This window comes from Ammospiza nelsoni, chromosome 22 (genome assembly GCF_027579445.1).
Source record: "Ammospiza nelsoni isolate bAmmNel1 chromosome 22, bAmmNel1.pri, whole genome shotgun sequence".
In the NCBI taxonomy this organism is placed as follows: Eukaryota; Metazoa; Chordata; class Aves; order Passeriformes; family Passerellidae; genus Ammospiza; species Ammospiza nelsoni.
The window spans coordinates 5,792,271-5,810,456 of record NC_080654.1 but is presented as its reverse complement, the minus strand read 5'-3'; the positions used below and the strand labels follow the sequence as shown (position 1 = coordinate 5,810,456).

At 53.0% G+C, this 18,186-nt stretch overlaps 1 protein-coding gene across 3 annotated transcripts in view; it reads right to left on the bottom strand.

Moving 5' to 3' along the window:
• Window positions 1–4,811: 4,811 nt before the first annotated feature.
• The window catches only part of SPEN (spen family transcriptional repressor), a 65,260-nt gene continuing 51,885 nt past the window's right edge, over window positions 4,812–18,186 (bottom strand). For all 3 annotated transcript variants that reach the window (XM_059487692.1, XM_059487693.1, XM_059487694.1), the window contains exons 11-15: window positions 8,844–16,776; window positions 8,008–8,403; window positions 7,131–7,325; window positions 6,173–6,331; window positions 4,812–5,411 (exon numbers count right to left, since the gene is read on the bottom strand). In XM_059487692.1, the coding sequence (XP_059343675.1) occupies window positions 5,280–5,411; window positions 6,173–6,331; window positions 7,131–7,325; window positions 8,008–8,403; window positions 8,844–16,776 (8,815 nt within the window). In that variant the 3' untranslated portion in view covers window positions 4,812–5,279. The remainder of the gene's footprint in view (window positions 5,412–6,172; window positions 6,332–7,130; window positions 7,326–8,007; window positions 8,404–8,843; window positions 16,777–18,186) is intronic.

Genomic DNA, 18,186 nt, shown 5'->3' with positions numbered 1-18,186 from the left:
TGAGATGATAAAGGATGAAAACCGTGGTTTAAGGTTTTCAACCCCACCCAGAGCAGCAGATGGGGATTTTTGGGGTAAAGCCCCAAAAGACTGTCCCATGCTGAACCCCACTGAGGGAGGGGTGTGGAGGCAGGGGAGCTGCCCCTGTTTGGGGGTAAAAGGAAGGAAAAAGGTGCTGCTGATGGAGGTGGGGGTGGGAGCCTGTCCTGCCCCGCCCAGGGGCTGGGGCTCAGCTGGGCCCACCCACCAGGGCCCCCACATGGAGCTGCCCCTGTCCGTGTGTCCAGCTGGACACTCCCCCCTGCTCTGTCCCCTCAGGGCCCCCAGGTCCCCAGGGCAGGGAGGGAAGGGAGAGACACACGGACACAATGACAGGGGCTGGGACAGACGGACACAGAGATGGCTGCAGGGCCAGCTGGACACCTGGAAAGCTCCGTGGATGGTGGGACAGTGGCAGAGACACACGGACACCTTCAGGCCAGACAGTTTCACATCCAGTTGGACACCTGGACATGTGTCTGTCCATCCATGTGCTCACCTGTGTCCATGTGTCCATCTGTTCTCATCCCTGCTCCCCAGACAGGGGGGTTTGGAGGATCCAGGACAGGCTGGGCTGTCCAGCCGGACACATGGACAGGGCTGCTGGTGTTGGACCTTCACTGGAAGTAGCTGGACAGAGGGACAGACTGACAGATGGACACAGGGATGGATTGACAGGCAGACACAGACAGGGACATGTCCAGCTGGACACACGGACACCTCTGTGGATGGACACATGGCTGGCTACATTCACAGCCAGACAGAGGGACCACTGCGAGTCCAGTCAGACAATTGTACATCCAGCTGGACACATGGACGTTGTACAGACAGACACCTGTCCAGCCAGACACATTCCACCCATGGGCATAAATGCCCCAAAAATGCCCTTTTCACCCCAAAGGCCCCTCTCCAAAAAGCAGCCATTTCACACCCCCGCCCCGCCCCCTCACACCCCCCTCACACCCCTGCCCCGCCCCCCCAGCCCCGTGTCCGTCTGTCCGGGCCCATCCCTGTGTCCATCTCCAGGCTCCGAGCATGGGGAGGCTCCGGCCGATCCCGACCCCGAACCCACGGACCCGGGAACGGGGTGGGGGCGGGGCGGGGGCGGGGCGGGGGTGTGAGGGGGGCGGGGCAGGGGTGTGAAAGGGCTGCTTTTGGAGAGGGGACTTTGGGGTGAAAAGGGCATTTTTGGGGCATTTATGCTCGTGGGTGGGAAGGTGTCTGGTTCAGCAGGTGTCTGGCCAACTGTCCAGATGGACGTACAATGTCCGTGTGTCCAACTGGATGTACAATGTCCAACTGTCCAACTTGGATGTACACTGTCCGTGTATCCAACTGGACGTATATTGTCCAACTGGACGTACAATGTCCATCTGTCCAGCTGGACACTCCCCTCTTCTGACAGCTCCACCATCCCCATTCCCAGCTCAAGTTGCTCCTGTTGGTCTGTCCAGCTCCATGCCCATCCATCTCCACAGCCATGCGTGTGTCCAGCTGTCCGTCCATCTGTCTGCCCATCTGGACACTGTACAGCCATCCGGACACACGGACATTGTGTGTCCAGCTGAATGGGTGCACATATACATGCAGATGGACACTTGGACATTGTCCGTCCAGTTGGACACTTGGACATTGTATATCCAGGTGGACAGATAGACATTGTGTGTCCGTCTGGACACTGTACATCCAGTTGGACAGACACCTTCCCCCTCCAACCATGGGCATAAATGCCCCAAAAATGCCCTTTTCACCCCAAAGGCCCCTCTCCAAAAAGCAGCCATTTCACACCCCCGCCCCGCCCCCCTCACACCCCCCTCACACCCCTGCCCCGCCCCCACAGCCCGTGTCCGTCTGTCCGGGCCCATCCCTGTGTCCATCTCCAGGCTCCGAGCATGGGGAGGCTCCGGCCGATCCCGACCCCGAACCCACGGACCCGGGAACGGGGTGGGGGCGGGGCGGGGGCGGGGCGGGGGTGTGAGGGGGGCGGGGCGGGGGTGTGAAAGGGCTGCTTTTGGAGAGGGGACTTTGGGGTGAAAAGGGCATTTTTGGGGCATTTATGCTCGTGGGTGGAGGGGGGAAGGTGTCCGTCCAACTGGATGTTTAATGTCCAGCTGGACGTATACAACGTCCATCTGTCCAACTGGATGTTCACTCTCGATCTGTCCAACTGGACGTACAATGTCCAACTGTCCAGCTGTATGTACAATGTCCATCTGTCCAGCTGGACATTCCCCTGTTCTGTCCATCTGACAGCTCCACCATCCCCATTCCTAGGTGAATGTGCTCCCGTTTACTGTCCAGCTCCATGTCCATCCATCCCCACGGCCATGGGTGTGTCCATCAGTCCGTCCATCTGGACACTGTACGTCCAGCCGGACACACGGACACTGTGTGTGCAGCTGGACAGTTGGACATTGCATGTCCGGTTGGACATTGTACATGCAACCGGACAGATGGACAGACACCTGTCCAGCCAGACACCTTCCCCCTCCACCCACGAGCATAAATGCCCCAAAAATGCCCTTTTCACCCCAAAGTCCCCTCTCCAAAAGCAGCCCTTTCACACCCCCGCCCCGCCCCCCTCACACCCCCGCCCCGCCCCCGCCCCGCCCCCACCCCGTTCCCGGGTCCGTGGGTTCGGGGTTGGGATGGGCCGGAGCCTCCCCATGCTCGGAGCCTGGAGATGGACACAGGGATGGGCCCGGACAGACGGACACGGGGCTGGGGGGGCGGGGCAGGGGTGTGAGGGGGGTGTGAGGGGGGCGGGGCGGGGGTGTGAAATGGCTGCTTTTTGGAGAGGGGCCTTTGGGGTGAAAAGGGCATTTTTGGGGCATTTATGCCCATGGGTAGAGGAGGAATGTGTCTGGCTGGACAGGTGTCTGTCCAAATGTCTAGAAGGAAACACATTTGTCCATTTGTATGTCCGTCCATCCATCTGTCTGTCGGTCCAAGCCTGTGTGTCCATCTAGATGTCCAATGTCCGTGTGTCCGGCTGGACACTCCCTGTTCTGTCCATCTGACAGATCCATGGGATGGGTGGCTGAAGGGGATGGGCCAGGAAGGACGGGCAGGTCCAGACCCAGCTGGGTGGATGGACAGTGCACGGACACCCGGACACACGGACAGTTCACACCTGGTGGGACACACAGGCAGTGCCCTCCAGCCCCCCCCCAGCCCTTGCACAACACCCCAAAACTGCCCCTTTTTACCTCAAAGGCACCACTCAGACACCAGCAGGGTCGGACCCTTTCCCCTTCCCCAGTAATCCTTGTGTCCGTCTGTCCAAGCCCCATCCATGTCCGGGGTCTGTCCATCAGTCCCACCTCTCTCCTCCCACCCTGACCCTCCCAGTGGGACTTGGGGGTCGCTGTGGGGTGTCCTGGCCTGGCTCCCCACACCCAGCTCCACCCTGGGGCACCTGCAGCCCTTTTTCCCTTTCTGTCCTGGTTTTACCCCAAAACAGGCTCTGGTCCACCCCCCACCCTCAGCCTGGGGTGCAGGGGTAGGGTTTCCCCTGGGTTTGGAGGCCACTCCCCACATTCTGCCCTAAACCTCCTTTTTTACCACACCTGCATGATTTTAACCCATTTACACCAGGCTTGATTAGGCTTCCCACTTGCACCTGGCAGGGATTTGGGTGGAAAAGCAGTGAAAAACACCAAGTCTGGCTCTTACATTTCCAAGTATGATGAATATCAGTAATCCAGGGATAATTTTCAGTGAGGAGTTGGTGCGTGGTGAGATTAAAAGTGGGGTCAAACCCTGAGATTACAGTTTTCACAAGTAATAACGAGACAGGAGGGAAAATCCAGAGGATTTGGTGTGAAATGATCTTTTTTTCCTGTTTTTTTTTTGAGGGAGAGGGGGTGACCCCTCCCTGGCAGCCCCAAACTCCCCTTCCCTGCTCCCCCTCCCCACGCCGAGGGACGAGGTCGGGGCGCCGACGTGTTTTGTATTTTTTAATAAAGTTCGTAATCCAATGGACACACAAAACAAAACTGCGCTGAGAAAAAAAAAAAAAAAAAAAAAAACAAAAATAAACAAAAAAACAAAACAAAACAAAAAAAAAAACCAAAAAAAAAAAAAACCAAACCAAGTTCCATAAATTAATTAAGTGTTAGGGGAAGCGAGGGGGGCCAGGGCAGAGTCTTTGTACAAGTGTATAACACTTCCACAGCTGATGAGACGAGGGGATGTTTAAATGAAGCGCACTTACAAATGAGTGACAATACAAAGTCTGAGTATGAAAATAAGATTTTTTTTCTCTGAAAACACATTTTTGGCACAGATTAAAAAAAAATGTATGTTGTGGGGATTTGATTTTTTTTTTAAAGTCAGTATTATATATATTTATATATATTATATATATATTTATATATACACACACCCACTGAGTTCTGCATATCCCACCAGGAAGGAAAAAAGCTCTCCCTTTTGTTTTGTTGTTTGTTTTGTATTCTCTTGTTTTTCAGTGTAAACTGTACATCCCAGATGAAGAGAAGACGGCTGCAGCAGGGGCAGGTGGAGGAAGAGGAAGGTTCACATCCGGAAAAAAATAACCCCCCCCCAAAAAAATAAACAAACCCCAAAAGAAGGAAAAAAAAAAAAACCAACAAAAACCCCAACGAAACAACCAATAAAATAAAAAATGACTGTGAAATGCTCCTTGACCCACAAATCTCAGCAGAGTCCCTGCGGAACGTCCACGGCGCGGTCAATGTGTGTCAAGACATCCAGAACGTCACAGCGTCTCCAACTGTGCAAAGTCCGAGTCACTAATTTAGTGCAAAGGCAGTTCAGGTTCTTTTTTATTTTTTTCCTTTTTTTTTTGTTAAAAAAAATAAGCCATCCTTTTCTCTTTTTTTTTTTTTCTTTTTTTTTTCTTTTTTGTGTGTTTTTTTCCCCAAAAAGGAGGCATGGGAACCCAAGCCCAGTCCACCTGCTGAGTGCATCAGTTGTCCATAAACTAAAGCAACATGTAAACATCCAAGGTTTGATCGAGGCCGGTCGGGCAGGAGGCTGGTTTCTGGCAGCATATTTCTTGTTTCATAACCTTCTCTCCTTCTTTTGAATTAGTTTTATTTTAAAATTAATTTTTTGTGTGTTTTTTTTTTTTTTTGTGGGCTTTTTTTTTTTTGTCGTTGTAGTTGTTTTTTGTTTTTTTTTTTGCTGCAGGGCCTTGGAAAAATTAAAAAAAAATTAAAATTAAAAGAATAAAAAGTCAGTAACTGGTAAACAGCTCATACCGACGCGATGACAATCATCAGGTGAGGAGAGATGTTGGAGATGCTGGCGAGGAGGTCGGGGGCCAGGCGGGACAGGTGGCTTTCCGAGAACTCGCAGGGTGGGAAGATCTGCAGAACGTAGGCAGGCTGCAGGGAGGGAAAAACCAGAAATCAGAGACAACCCACGCCCACAGAGGTTTAAAAATGAGACATTTCAGTGAGTTCTGGGTGCTTAAAGCATCCTAAATTGTGTATAAGAGAGCAGCCATGGGTTTTGTTTCCCAGTGGGGAGTTTTCTACACCACAGGCTGATTTGGTTGGGAAAGGCAGAAAAATTCCCATTAATTATAATTTCAGTGGTTGCTCTGAGTGCTGGGCTCATTCTGGGCTCCTTATACCCAGAATTAAATTACACACAGGTTAAACTGCAATCAGTGCAGCAACACACTGGAATAAACCCTCCATGGCACCAAATGCATTCTGCAAGAAAACACCAGCTGTCCTGGAAAAATCAGGATATGGGGAATAAACCAGGACTCTACTTCAGAGATAGAAGAGCTGAGAAATGTATTTGGGAAATGCTTTTCAGCCCAAGATGATGAACTGGGAACACACCAAACACAGATTTGGGTTTTTTTTAGCTTTGGGGTTGCTTTCATCAATTCCATCAATGATTATATATCAAAAATTTATGGATCCCATCCATAATTTAAGGATCCCATCCATGTCTTTGATGGGTGATGGAAATGTGGGCCAATAACCCCAGGCAGACCCAGCAGAAGCCTGAGCTGCCTGTGCCATAAGGGACTGGTTTGGTGTCCCTGTGGCACTGCAGGGCTCTGTGCCCATGTCATTAGGGCCTGGTTTGGTGTCCCTGTGGCACTGCAGGGTCTGTGCCATGCCCATACCTGGTTGGAGCCGGGGTTGGGGACGTTGATGATGCCTGCAGCCTGCTTGGCCTGCAGGTAGCTGATGAAGGCGGCCTTGAGCGACTCGGTCTGACTGACCACGTCCTCCTGGTCCCGGCCGCAGGGCAGGGCCAGCAGCAGGCAGTAATCGCTCTCCACCTGCAAGGAAGGACAGGCTCAGGGAAATGTTGCATGAGGGATGTTTTCCAGCCATCCATCCACTATCCATGGGGGAAAAGCCTCACTTTAAACTCCTTGATGTTACAATTTGTACCCCAGAGAAGCGGTGGCTGCCCCATCCCCAGGAGTGTCCAAGGCCAGGGCCAGGCTGGAGCAACCTGGGATAGTGGAAGGTGTCCCTGCCCATAGCAGGGCGTGGGATGGGCTTTGAGGCCACTCCAACCCAAATCAGTCTGGTATTCTGTGATTCCAAAACTTGTTGAGAGCTCAGTCAAGATGGAAAAGACTAAAAATGGATTTTCATGGCCACCTGAACTCCCCACCCTACTCAGAAACACTGAAGCCAGCAGGAGTTTGTCCCTAGGCTCAGGGTGACTTAAAGGTTTCCCAGCTCTCATTGCCTTTTCCATAAGAGCAGTGTAAGAGCTATTGCTCATCATCTGAAATCAATGTTTCCCTGGGTTGAAGGAATCGGTGTCAACACCAGGATCCCAAAACAGAACCACAGCGATCTCCTGGATTGGAAGGAATCCACAGGGATCATCAAGTCCAACTCCAGGCCATGCACAGGATCCCCACAATCCCTCCCTGTGCATCCCTGACAGCAGCGTCCAAACGCTCCTTGGGCATCCTTGGGGCCGTGCCCATCCCCCGAGGAGCACACATGACAGGACCCCAGGTTTTGGGGAGCCCTGGTGGCTTCCAGCCCTGCAGCTGGTGAGCCCAGGCAAAGCTCTGAGCCTCCCAAACTCCCTCCCTGCCCAGCCCACGCCCTCACCATCATCCTGCGTGCGACGCCCTCGAGCTGGGAGGCCTCGAGGCGCATGCGCTGCGCGATGCGCAGGGGCGGCCCTCCCTCGGGCGCCGGCAGCGAGCGGTGAGCCAGCACGTTGTTCCCCGACACAAAGTGCAGCTGCACGGCCGCCGTGTCGTTCTTGAGAGCCAGCAGACCCTGCCACACAATGGGGTATTTCTGGGAAGAGAGGGAGAGAGTATTGCACACACAGCAAGGAGGTGGGATGTGAAATGCTGAGCTGCTCGGCTGCTATCAATGCTTCTATCAGAGGTTTAAAGGCTCAGCAGAGATGGAGCAGCAGATCAGTCCTGTCCAGGCCAGGCCTGGGTTATATCCTGCTAAATCATCAGGAATTCAGTCCTTTTCCTTCCAGCTGGCCAGCCTGCCTGGGTGGATCCCGTCATGCCAATCCCTCTGCCGCCCACCCAGCACAAGGCTGTTCTGAATGCTGTGTTCCCTTTTACAAATGGACAAATGGAGAAATAACAGAACTGCTCGAGGCATGGAAGACATTTGGTGCTGAACACAACTCTCAGCTCCTTGCTGGTATCTGTTCCTCACTGCCTCCCTCCTCTTTCTAATTTCTACACTTGGGAAAGTGTTTTTTCCTTTTCATTTAAATGAAATACACCAACTGTCTCCCCTGCCTATGAGGAAACACTTTCCAGGAAAATGCTGACTTGTAAAACTGACTTGGAACAGCAAACACGGCTAAAATCCATCAGGGACAAAACAACCCAAAACCCAAACAATGCCTTTTCTTGCATCTGAAGTTTTCGATGCAAGAAAGGCCAGATTTGGTGCTATGGCTGAGACAGAACCAGGTGATTTCCCCCCAGATCAGGAGCACAACACTCACTGTCAGCAGCTGGACCATGTCCACAGGTCTCTGGGACACAGGGTGAGGGGATGGTTCCTGCTTGAGCGTGGACTGGGGCTCCGGGCGGCTGAGGGGCGGCCCCGAGGTCGTGGGGATAAACATGGATTGCTTGGGAACTGCCTGCGGCTGGTGCGGCGATGGGAGCTCCTGCTTCATGGAGATGGCGACGGGCGAGGGGTACGAGGTCTGGCTCGTGTCCCCCTGTGCCCTCTGCAGGTGGACGTGGGGGTCCATCTGTGCCGTGTGCCTGTTCACAGGGCCGTGGTGACTCTGCTCCGGCCCTGCTGCCGACGGGCCCTTGGGATCCTGCGGGATCTGAGGGGTCTTGCTGCGGACTGGCTGGCTGGGGTGCGAGTGCTCGCCCTCTGGCAGACCCTGGGAAGCAGGCAGGGGGGAAAAGGAAAGATGTTTAGGCCAAGGGTGTATTTAATCCCATTGTAAGGCTGCCAGAACACCATGAGATTCCTGCTGGAGACATCCGTGTCATAGCAGCAGCCCTGCTGCAGCAGCACCTGGGACAGTCTCCCACTTCCAAGCCCACCTGAGCTGAAACCCCACTCCCTGAATCCTGCTCCAAGCCCATCCTTAGCCACACCATCCATCCAAGGATGCCTGACCCACGCACCACCTTGGTACTGACAATTCTCCCCCTGACACCATATCCAGAAACCTGCATCTCCCCCCCTCCTGGGTGGAGCTCCAGAGGGGTTCAGGAGTTTTCAGCTTCCTCTGATGCTAAGCAGTATTTGAACCCCATTTCTCATAAGAAAGAGCTCCAGATTCCAGGGAGACAGATAAAGGGTTTTCTTTCTCACCTGGGACGGGGTCATGCTCCGGGAGGGCAGCCCGATGGGCGAGGCGCCCGGGAACTGCGGATGCCCGAGCTGTGCCGTGTGGTAATTCCTCATGTCGCCGTACACGGAGCGGTAATCGTGGAAGGAGCTCCCGGCGGGATGCATGATCTGCACCCCGTGTGGGACCACCACGGGCTGCGTCAGGGGCAGCCCGGGCAGCTGGCTGCCCGAGGGCACGCTGAGCAGCCGTGGCTCGCTGTGGGGAGAGTGGGCCATCTTCCCTTCGGAGGATTTGGGAGTCTCTTTGCCGGGCTGCGGGGTCTTACTGACCGGCGGAGTTTTGACGGCCCCTTCGGGCGTGCGGGATTGTCGCGTCTCCGAGTGGTGCTCGCCCACGGCGGCCATGTGCGGGTGCATGATCATCCTGACGTCCCGGGGGACGTTGTACTGCTCCAGCCGCAGGCCGCCGGGGTGCATGCGGTAGTCGGGCTGCATCACCAGCACGTCGGACTGCACCGGGGCTGGCCCGCGGCATACCGCCGTGTGGTGGAAGTGCAGCTCCTCCTCGGGGGGATGCTGGGAGGACAGCGGGGGCATGACGATATCTCGGATGGGTGCTGGCTGGGGCGTGCTGGATCGCTGGGGTTTCATCTCCATCTGGGGTTGCAGAGCAGCTCGGGGGGAGTGCAGCGCTTCCGGGCGGATGCCGTAGGGAATGCCGGAGAGAGGAGGGGTGTTCATCCTCACCTCACCTTGGGATAGATGGCCCAGGGACACAGTCTGTGTTACGCTGTGGGGGGGCATGATAACGGATTGCTCGGGATGCATGCTGGATATGTACTGAGGAACGGGAATTCCCGGCGCCAGCATGACCGGGGTGCTGCTGGACAAAGCCGGAGACGAGGTACTGCCAGGGTGACAGGCGCGGGGGAACGGTGACGGCGAGTGCCCGCTGGTGCGCGGCGAGTGCGGTTCCTGCTTGGTGACCCCCAGGTGGGAGATGGCCCGGTCGGTCGGGGTGCTGGGGCCCGAGCTGACGTGGTTCGCTTCAGAGTGCATCTTCCCAGAGAGGGAAGGGTGGTGAGGACTAACCCCAGGACTCAGGTTGGAGGGTTGCAGAGTCTTTGTCTCCACTTTCAGAGCAGCTGGGTCAGACAGTTTTTTGTTCACAACCATCTGGTTATGGACCAGCACGGGTGGAGTGTTTACGGTCTGCGTCAGGACCTTGCCGGACTGCGACGCCGGGGCCTGGACAGCAAGGTGGGACGAGTCGGGCTTGTCCAGCGCGGCGCGCTCCTGTTTGACAGAGGAGATGACGGGCGAGGTGTTGTAGGGCTGTGCTCCAAGTACCAACGAAGAATGGGTGGAAACAGTCCCATAGCCCGCCGAGGTCTGGGAGCCTTTGGGTGCTGGCTGGGATGGTGTGATAGGCTCCTGTTTAATCTGAGACTTGGATACAGACTGCTGGAACTCAATGTCCACAGCGCTGGCTGGGGGAATCTGGCTGATCTTGGCACTGATTCGCTGAGGACCTTCTGTCTTCTGCCCTGAGTAACTCAGGAGCACCACACCTTCCGAGGTGTTCACCCGCAGCCCTGGGCTGGACCCAGTCTCCACAGGCCTCTCCTCAATAATAGACATCGATCCTGGATGAAACCTGCTGTTATCATTTGCACTTGACCTCTGCTTAAATTTCGGCGAGGGAGCATTGACGAGGCATGTCTGGGTTTGGGGAGCTTGTTTCACCAAGGTGATCCTTGGAGCCTCCTCCAGATCCACGTTGTGGGGCATCCTGCTGATGACAGAAGTGGCTTTGGGAGCAATCACGGTGTTGACCTTTTCCTTCTCACTGAACACTGGCGCTTCGGCCACCGGTGGCTCCAGAGCGTTGGTGACAGGAACAGCCGGCTTCTCCTCGGAAACCGGCTTGATGGCCTCCACAGCAGGGTGGAGAGGTGTCTCCTCCAGGCAAGGTGCGCTCACCGGCTCTGTGTGCGTTGTTGTCACGTGTGTGGAGGTTATGCTTGTCGCTGAGACGTATTTGGGCTCCATGAGTATCTTCCTCAAAGTGCTGGAGTTTGTGTCGATATCCGACGCCTTTGTGTCCGGTGGGAGAGCGGGCGGGGGTGTGGAACGGGCACGGGGCTCCTCATGCCTGACCATCCACTCTGGCACCTTGGCAGCGCTGGAATGAAGGGGGACGATGGTGGTGGGTACGGGGGTGGGCAGCTTGGCCGCCGCTGCCCCGGGGACAGCAGGAAGGGCTGTGTTCGGGGCACTCGGCGGTGTCATGGCAGCGTTCTCCAGGGGCGACCGGATCTTGAATCCGCTCTGACTCCCCTCATCAAGGGGGACCGGTGGGGGACCCAGGTCCAAAGGAGCTGGAGCAGGCACCTTTGGAGAGGTGCTGCTCTCAGGGACAGCCTCAAGTGCAGCTACGACGTCAGCAGCCACAGCCTTGGTGACATCAGAAGCACTTGGCTCCATGGATGCTGTGGGTTTGATTTGCTTCTCCTCCTTTGAGGCTTCTTCAGGTTTTGTCTTTACTTCGTTGGCAGGGGGTGATTTGCTCTGCACCCTCTCTGGCTCAAAGGTGTTGACTTCAGCAACGTCGCCCTTCCTGCTTGTGCTCTTCTTGCGTCTCTGCCGCGTGGTTTTTTGACGGCCCTTTTCCTTCCGAGCAACTTCAGCCTCCTGCAAGGTCTCAGCCTCCTGTGCAGAGTTGGAAGATTCACTGAAGCTGACCTCAGACTCCTTGCTCTCAGTGTCCAACGCTGTCGGGACAGAGCCAGGCACTGGCTGCACCACAGGCTCGACGGCAGCCTCGGTTTCTAGGATATTGTTCACTGCCTGATCAGTCTCAGGCTCCATCTCCTCCCGAGGGGACTGCAGCACCAAGGGCTCTGTGGGGATTTCAGTCTCAGATTCAGCAGGATATGTCGGCGGTGCAGGGAAGCTTTCTGTCTCCCCAGAAATATCATTGATGATGGAGCCGATGGCTGCTGCCAGCTCCGTTTCACTGGCCTGGTGTGCAGGTTTATCTGCCTCCTCCTCCTGACGGACTTCAGCCACATCTGTTGTTGGCTCTTTGTAGGCAGCAATCGTTGGAGGAGTTTCAGTGAGTTTTGCAATATTCTCCACCGCCTGCTCGAGCTCAATCTGCTTTGCTAACTGGGCAGCCTCAGGCGACTGCTTGGGCTCCCGTGTCACCTCCTTTTCCATTTCTGGGAATGAATCTTCTACCTCATTCTTAGAGAAGTGGGGTGGCAGGATGTCCTCTTTTGGAGGGCTCTTCATCTTGGGGGGTGACACTGCCACCGGCTCTGCCTCCTCTTCGGTGGGCCTCAAGGCACCCTTGACTTCATCGACGTTGAGGCGTATTTCTACATTTTTGAGACACACGGATGCCTTATCAACGACGGTTTTGGTATTTTTGTACCTTCCCCTTTTGGATTTCGTAACCTTTTCTGGCACTGGCTTCTTCTCATTGATCTCAACTGTGGGGATTTCTAGCTGATTTTTCTCCACATCCAGTTCTTTCCGATCACGTTTCTGCTCACTTGCTGCTGGCTCTTTCTCAGCAGCTTTTGCTTTATTGCCGTTGTCACCGATGCTCGATTCCTGACCACTTCTTTCAGCAGCATCTTCAGATTCAGCCATGTTATCGGCTTTCGGTTCATTCTTCCCTTTTTTCCCCTGTTGGCTGGCAGCAGCTGATGAGTGAGTGTGTGTGAGCTTCTGGGACCTAGGAGACCTCCAACCCTCTGCAGGTTTAGGAGCTTCCACAGTATCTTTAGTTTCAGCTTCCTCCGCCTCTTGTTGTACCGGTTCCGTCTTTATTGGAGAGATCTCCTCTTCTGGCTTACGGCGGGATTTGGGAGGTCTTCCCCTCCTCGGGGTTGTGGGAACAGTAGTCACTGTTTCCTGTGGTTCCTTTTCCACTCTCTTCCTGGTGGATCTAGTGACCTCCATGGAGTCCTTCACTGGAGATGGGCCTTCGTTGTCCCCTGTAGTAGCATAGACTGACCTCACGTTTCTGCGCCTGGTCCGGCCTATTGGCAAGCTCAGCTCCACGTTTTCTGGCTCTGCAGCAGAACTTGGGGATTTAGCAGCATTTCTTGAAACCTTTTCTGCCTCCACTTTCAATTCAGAAAGCTTCTGGGTGTCCCCGCGAGGAGAGCTCGACCTTTTCAGTTTCTCGCGGTCAATTCTTTCGCTCTTCCTCGTGACAGGCTTTTCTGTGACATTAGCTGCAGCCGACTGCACAGGAGTCTTGGACCGTTTACTTTTGTAGGACTTTTTATCTTTTACAACAACCGGAGGTTCCACTTCCATATCATTGTCGGAAACGGGCGGCAGGACCTCAGCAGCCGCCTCCACCTTTTGACTCACACCAGCATCGGTGTTGGCAGAGGGTAGAGGATTTTCCTCTTTAGGTTCTGCAGCCTCATCTGACTTCTGAACTAGCTTGGGTGGAGGTGGAAGCAGCTGGGCAGCCTCAGGTTCTGGATCTACGCTGATATCTGCATCAGAAAACGAGGCCCCAGGAGTGGGAGGTTTGGTATCCAAGTATGAAGGATGCTCTGTTGCCACAGCATCTTCCTCTGGCGCCAGGGTTGTAGCAATAATTTCTTTACTCGCTTCTACAACTGGTGGAGGTTCTGTTTGCTCAGGAGGTTCCATTTTGGCAGGAGCAGCAAGTTCAGGAAAAGGTTTTTGTTCCTCTGCTGCAGCAGCAGGTTCAGAAGGTTTCTCTTCTTTGACAGAAGCTGGTTCCACCATGACCTTTTCGCTCACTATTTTCTCAGGAGCGATGGGAGCTAGTTCCTGTGGGAGGACGGTGACTGAAGAAGGACCAACAGCTGAAGAAGGTTTATGTTCTGTTTCTTTACTATCAGGAACTATTTCTGGGGTTTTTGGCCGATTTTCTTTATCTTCCTGTTTCTCGACTTCTTTTGGTTTCTGATCTTTCTCCTTTTCTTTCTGCTGCATTCGTGTCAGCTCAACAAACCTACTGTGGAAGAGAACCACTGGCTCTTGCACCAAATCAGCCGTGCTGTTCGTCCCATCGGAGGAGGACTGTCTCCCATACAGCCTTCCAGAGATGAAGTCCAGATCATCATCCTTCCTCTCTAAATGCTGCAGGCGTTTGGAGTCCTGTTCAAAGATTGAACTGTGCAAAAACCGAGAAGCGAACAGTTCCTGCCGCTCTTGTTCCTCCTCTTTATGATCCTCTTTTTTATCATCCAGTTTTCCACCTTCGGAATCGGTTCTGATTTTTTTCTTTTTCATGTACCAGGATGGAATAGGTCTTGGAGCCGAGTCAACCTTCTCTTTGTCTTTATTGTTTCTGAAACTAGCAAATCTTGAATCCCAGTCTAGAAAGGACCAGTTTTCCTCTCTGGAGGAAGAGAGGGATTTAGCCCTTTCAAGCAAGGCCTTTGTGTCAGGTGTGATTGTCTTGTCCAATGCAAAAGAGTAGAATTTGTTTCTTTCTAAAGAACCGGACTGGAGTCTTTCCTCTCTTTCACGGAATTTCTCTTCTCTGTCCCTTAATAAAAAAGACAACCTGGAACTCTCTAACAAGGACGAGGCTTTTGGGGAATGGGGTTTGTTTTCACCATCGTCATCCGAATCTGAAGGCACCTCCCCAGGTTCCAGGTCTCGGACAGACCGTTTCCGTATACTGTCTCTTTTCACAATGCTGCTTGGAAAGCTGATATCCACTCTCCCAGGCTCTTGCTTCACTTGGGTTTCCCACCTACTTGAGTCTTCCTCAGAACTCAGCACAGAGAGTTTTATTTTAGCCATTTCTGCCATCTGCTCCCTTCTGCTGGAATCATAAGGATTGAATTTCAGCGAGTCCTCCCTCACAGTCATGTTGGAGTATGAAAGACCCTTTTCTTCTATTTTAGGTGACTCTTTGGTTTCCTTCAATGGCATTAACCTTGGAGAATCGATCGTGTCGTCATCCTCATGGAACGGGAAGTGCCTGATGCTTGGAGAACATGACATCCTTTCGGAGTCCTCACTCACCTGACGAGAACTTCTGTAGTTCCTTTCTCTCTTAGTGCTGATTTCAAAGTCAAACTGATCAGTCTTTTTCCTTTTACTTGGTGGAGAGTCATCAGTGACATCTTGTGGAGGCTTTCCCACCTCATGAACCAGACTCCGCTTTTCATATTCATCCACCTCTTTCTTTGGACTGCCAAACTTCTCTGACTTTGCAATCTCCATTTCCAGCTGCTGTTTCAACCTGCGACTTTGCTCCATCTGTTTCCGGTAGCTCTGCGTGTGGTCAATGTCGATGCTGATTTTCTCCTCCGTGTCAGCTGACTGAGGTTTCTCTTGGCCGAGTTTATGGTCTGGTGTTTCTTCAGGAAGGCTGGAGTAGTTCTTCCTTGTGTCCTCCCTCTCTGTTCCCTGCTCATCCAGCAGCTGTACCTGTTTGTGCTGGGGTTTTACCGGGTTCAGTTTTTTAGGAGGGAGTTCCTGAACTTCCACGGGTGCCTCGGGTTCCTCCATGAGCCTCGCCTGCAGATCCAGGGTGGGACGCATGCCAATCCCACCAACATTAAGAGGGTCCTGAATTTCTTTGGGACTAGTAACAGGAATAAGTCTTTCCAGTTTGAGTTTTTTAGATTCCCTTTTAAGCATCTCCTTCCTCAGGGGTTTTCTTTCCAATTCTCCTTCTCTTAACACTGGTGCTTCTCTAGACGATGCTGTTGCATCAAGCTGCTTTTTCAAAACCATGCGTGCATCCTCTTCATCTTGGCTGCTCCGTTTTACATCCAGTTTTTGCCTGTCAGGTTTCGGATTCGCATCGGCAAAACGCCTTTTACGAGCCTCCAACTTGTCTAAATCCACTGCGTTGGCCCCCTCGGAAGTTTGCTCTGTCTTCAAGTGCTTTTTGGGTTTCATTTTTCCCTCCTTGTCCACCACTTCGATGTGACTGGCAAGGGCTTTCTCCTTCTGTACCTTGGTTCTGACAGGTTCTAGTTTGGACTGCTCTGACTTGGCTTGCTCAGCCTGGGATGTCTGGGTTTTCTGTTCGAGCAGTGGGGATTTCAGAGTGTCATTATCCAGCTTTGCCCTCAGTTTCTCCAGCGCAGGCTGATCGATCACCTTCCCCTCTTTTTCCTTCACACGGGTCAGCACAACACAGGGCATCAGTTCCAGGCGGTTCTTTGCTGTCCCCTCTTTGTCACCCCTCTCTTTGCTCTGTTTACTGTTGCCCTTTAGTTTTTCTGGGCTGGGCTCTCTCTCATTTTCCTGATCTGTTTCCGAGGACTGAGAGCTGGGCGAATGGATTTTCGCTTTTCGTTTCTGCTTATCTGTTTTCTCCTTTTCTATTTTCTCCAGCTTTTCCTTCCTCACCAAGCGCTTCTCCTTGTCCACCCTCTCCTGCTCGAAAACGCGCTCTTTCTCCACCTTCTCGTTTTTTGCGTATCGCTCCACGCGGGCTTTGTCCAGCTTGTCGTATCGTGGAGGGGACAGCGAGCTGCAGCTGCCGCTGCGATCTGAGGACCTGCTGTAAATCCTCCTCTCCGAGTCGCTCTGCAGCCGTTCCGACTGCGAGGGGGACGCTCCGGGGCTCTGCGGGCGCCGCGAGTGCGTCGGGCTCTGGCTCCGCTCGATCGGCCTCCGCTCGTGGTCTCTGTCCCGATCGGATTCGAACCGTTCCCTCTCCCTCTCCCTCTCCCGTTGCCTGTAGCTGTACTCCCTGATGTCCTGCTCGTACGGATCTCCACGGTAATCCCGGTACTCGCGAGGGTCGTCGTAGTATCGTGGGTCGTAGTAGTCCCCTTGGTAGGGATCCCACTCGGCGTAGAATTCTCTGCCCCGAGCTGGGTATTCCCGCCGAGGATCCTCGGGATACGTCCCCGGGGTCCGAACGGTCTCGTAGTAAGTACGGTCAGGGGCGTACTCGTAGGATCCTCTTCGCTCGTCTCTGCTAAACATAAGAATAAACAGATTCTAGTTCTCCTTCTCAGCCAGTGTACTCTGTTACCATAGTTTTTTGCTACGTAAAGAAACCATTTTCTGATCTTTTTTCCTACGTGCATCAAGGCAGCTGCACACAGAGGTTTGGCAATGCATCTGTGTGCACTGGACTAAATACTTTTGTTAACTTATCAAATACAAAATGTATTTCATGGGTAATGTCGTAACAGCTCTTCCAAGCATTGTTTCACCACCCTCACTCCTTTGTTTTTGTCAAATTCAAACTTTGCATGAAATGAAGGAAAAACCAACACAGCACCGGTGCACTCACACAAGGCTGGCAGGGTGAAGACACCCCCTTATCCAGAACCTGAGACCTTCATTTGACTGTGAAAACATGAGTCAAATCAAAGTTCAGGCATGGAACCTCTCCATTACTAAGCAGCAAAGTGATGGTAAGATTTCTTTAAAAATCCTAAGCCTTGCAAGTGATCTTTTAATTCCCAAATTAGCTCTTTCACTGCATGTGACTTGCTGGCGTTGCCTGTTTACAGTAAAACCAAGTCAACAAATACCAGGCTGTTTATAAGATCAGGTGAATTCATTCAGCAAAGCAAGTCAAGCAATTAATGTTATTTCAGTACCTCCCAGCAGCAAAAATAAGTCATTTGTAAGACTGAACATGGCAGGGAGGTGGAATAAAGCTGAAGTTCTGATTCCTCACCATTACAGAGTGTTTTTCACACTCTGTACTAAGGTGGGGTCGGGCTCTGCTCCCAGGGAACAGGGACACCAGGAGAGGGAACAGCCTCAGGCTGGGCCAGGGGAGGCTCAGGTTGGACACCAGGAGGAATTTCCCCATGGAGAGGGTGGTCAGGAAATGGAAGGGGTGCCCAGGGAGGTTTGGAGTGCCCATCCCTGGAGGTGTCCAAGGAAGGCCTGGATGTGGCACTCAGTGCTCTGGGCTGGGGACAAGGTGGGGAGGGGATCGAGGTTGGACTCAATGACCTTGGAAGCCCTTCCCAACCTAAATGACTCTGGGATTCCTCATAGGTTTATTTGGCTTTAGAGTTTATGTTTTAAGTTAAAAGCTGGCAACTTCCACCTTTTAAGAAAAGTACAAAATTGAGAAAGGGACAAAACATGGAAGACTAAAACCTCATCCTGCAAGTGAAGTGGGATGTTGTGAAAAGCAGCTGTGAAGTTAAAAATATTGATCAGGGATTTTGTTTGTTTTTTCATGTTTTTTTTTTTTTTTTCCCTTGGGTCCTATTTAGACTGGCTCCAACTATAACCTCAAGAGAAGGTGGTTTGTGCAGATCTCAGCACCTCTGCAGGGAGGAGCTTGGAGGAGCACCTGAAGCTGCAGAATTACTGGAGTCACTGCAGAGCTCGCTTCACTGCTCCATGATCCATTATC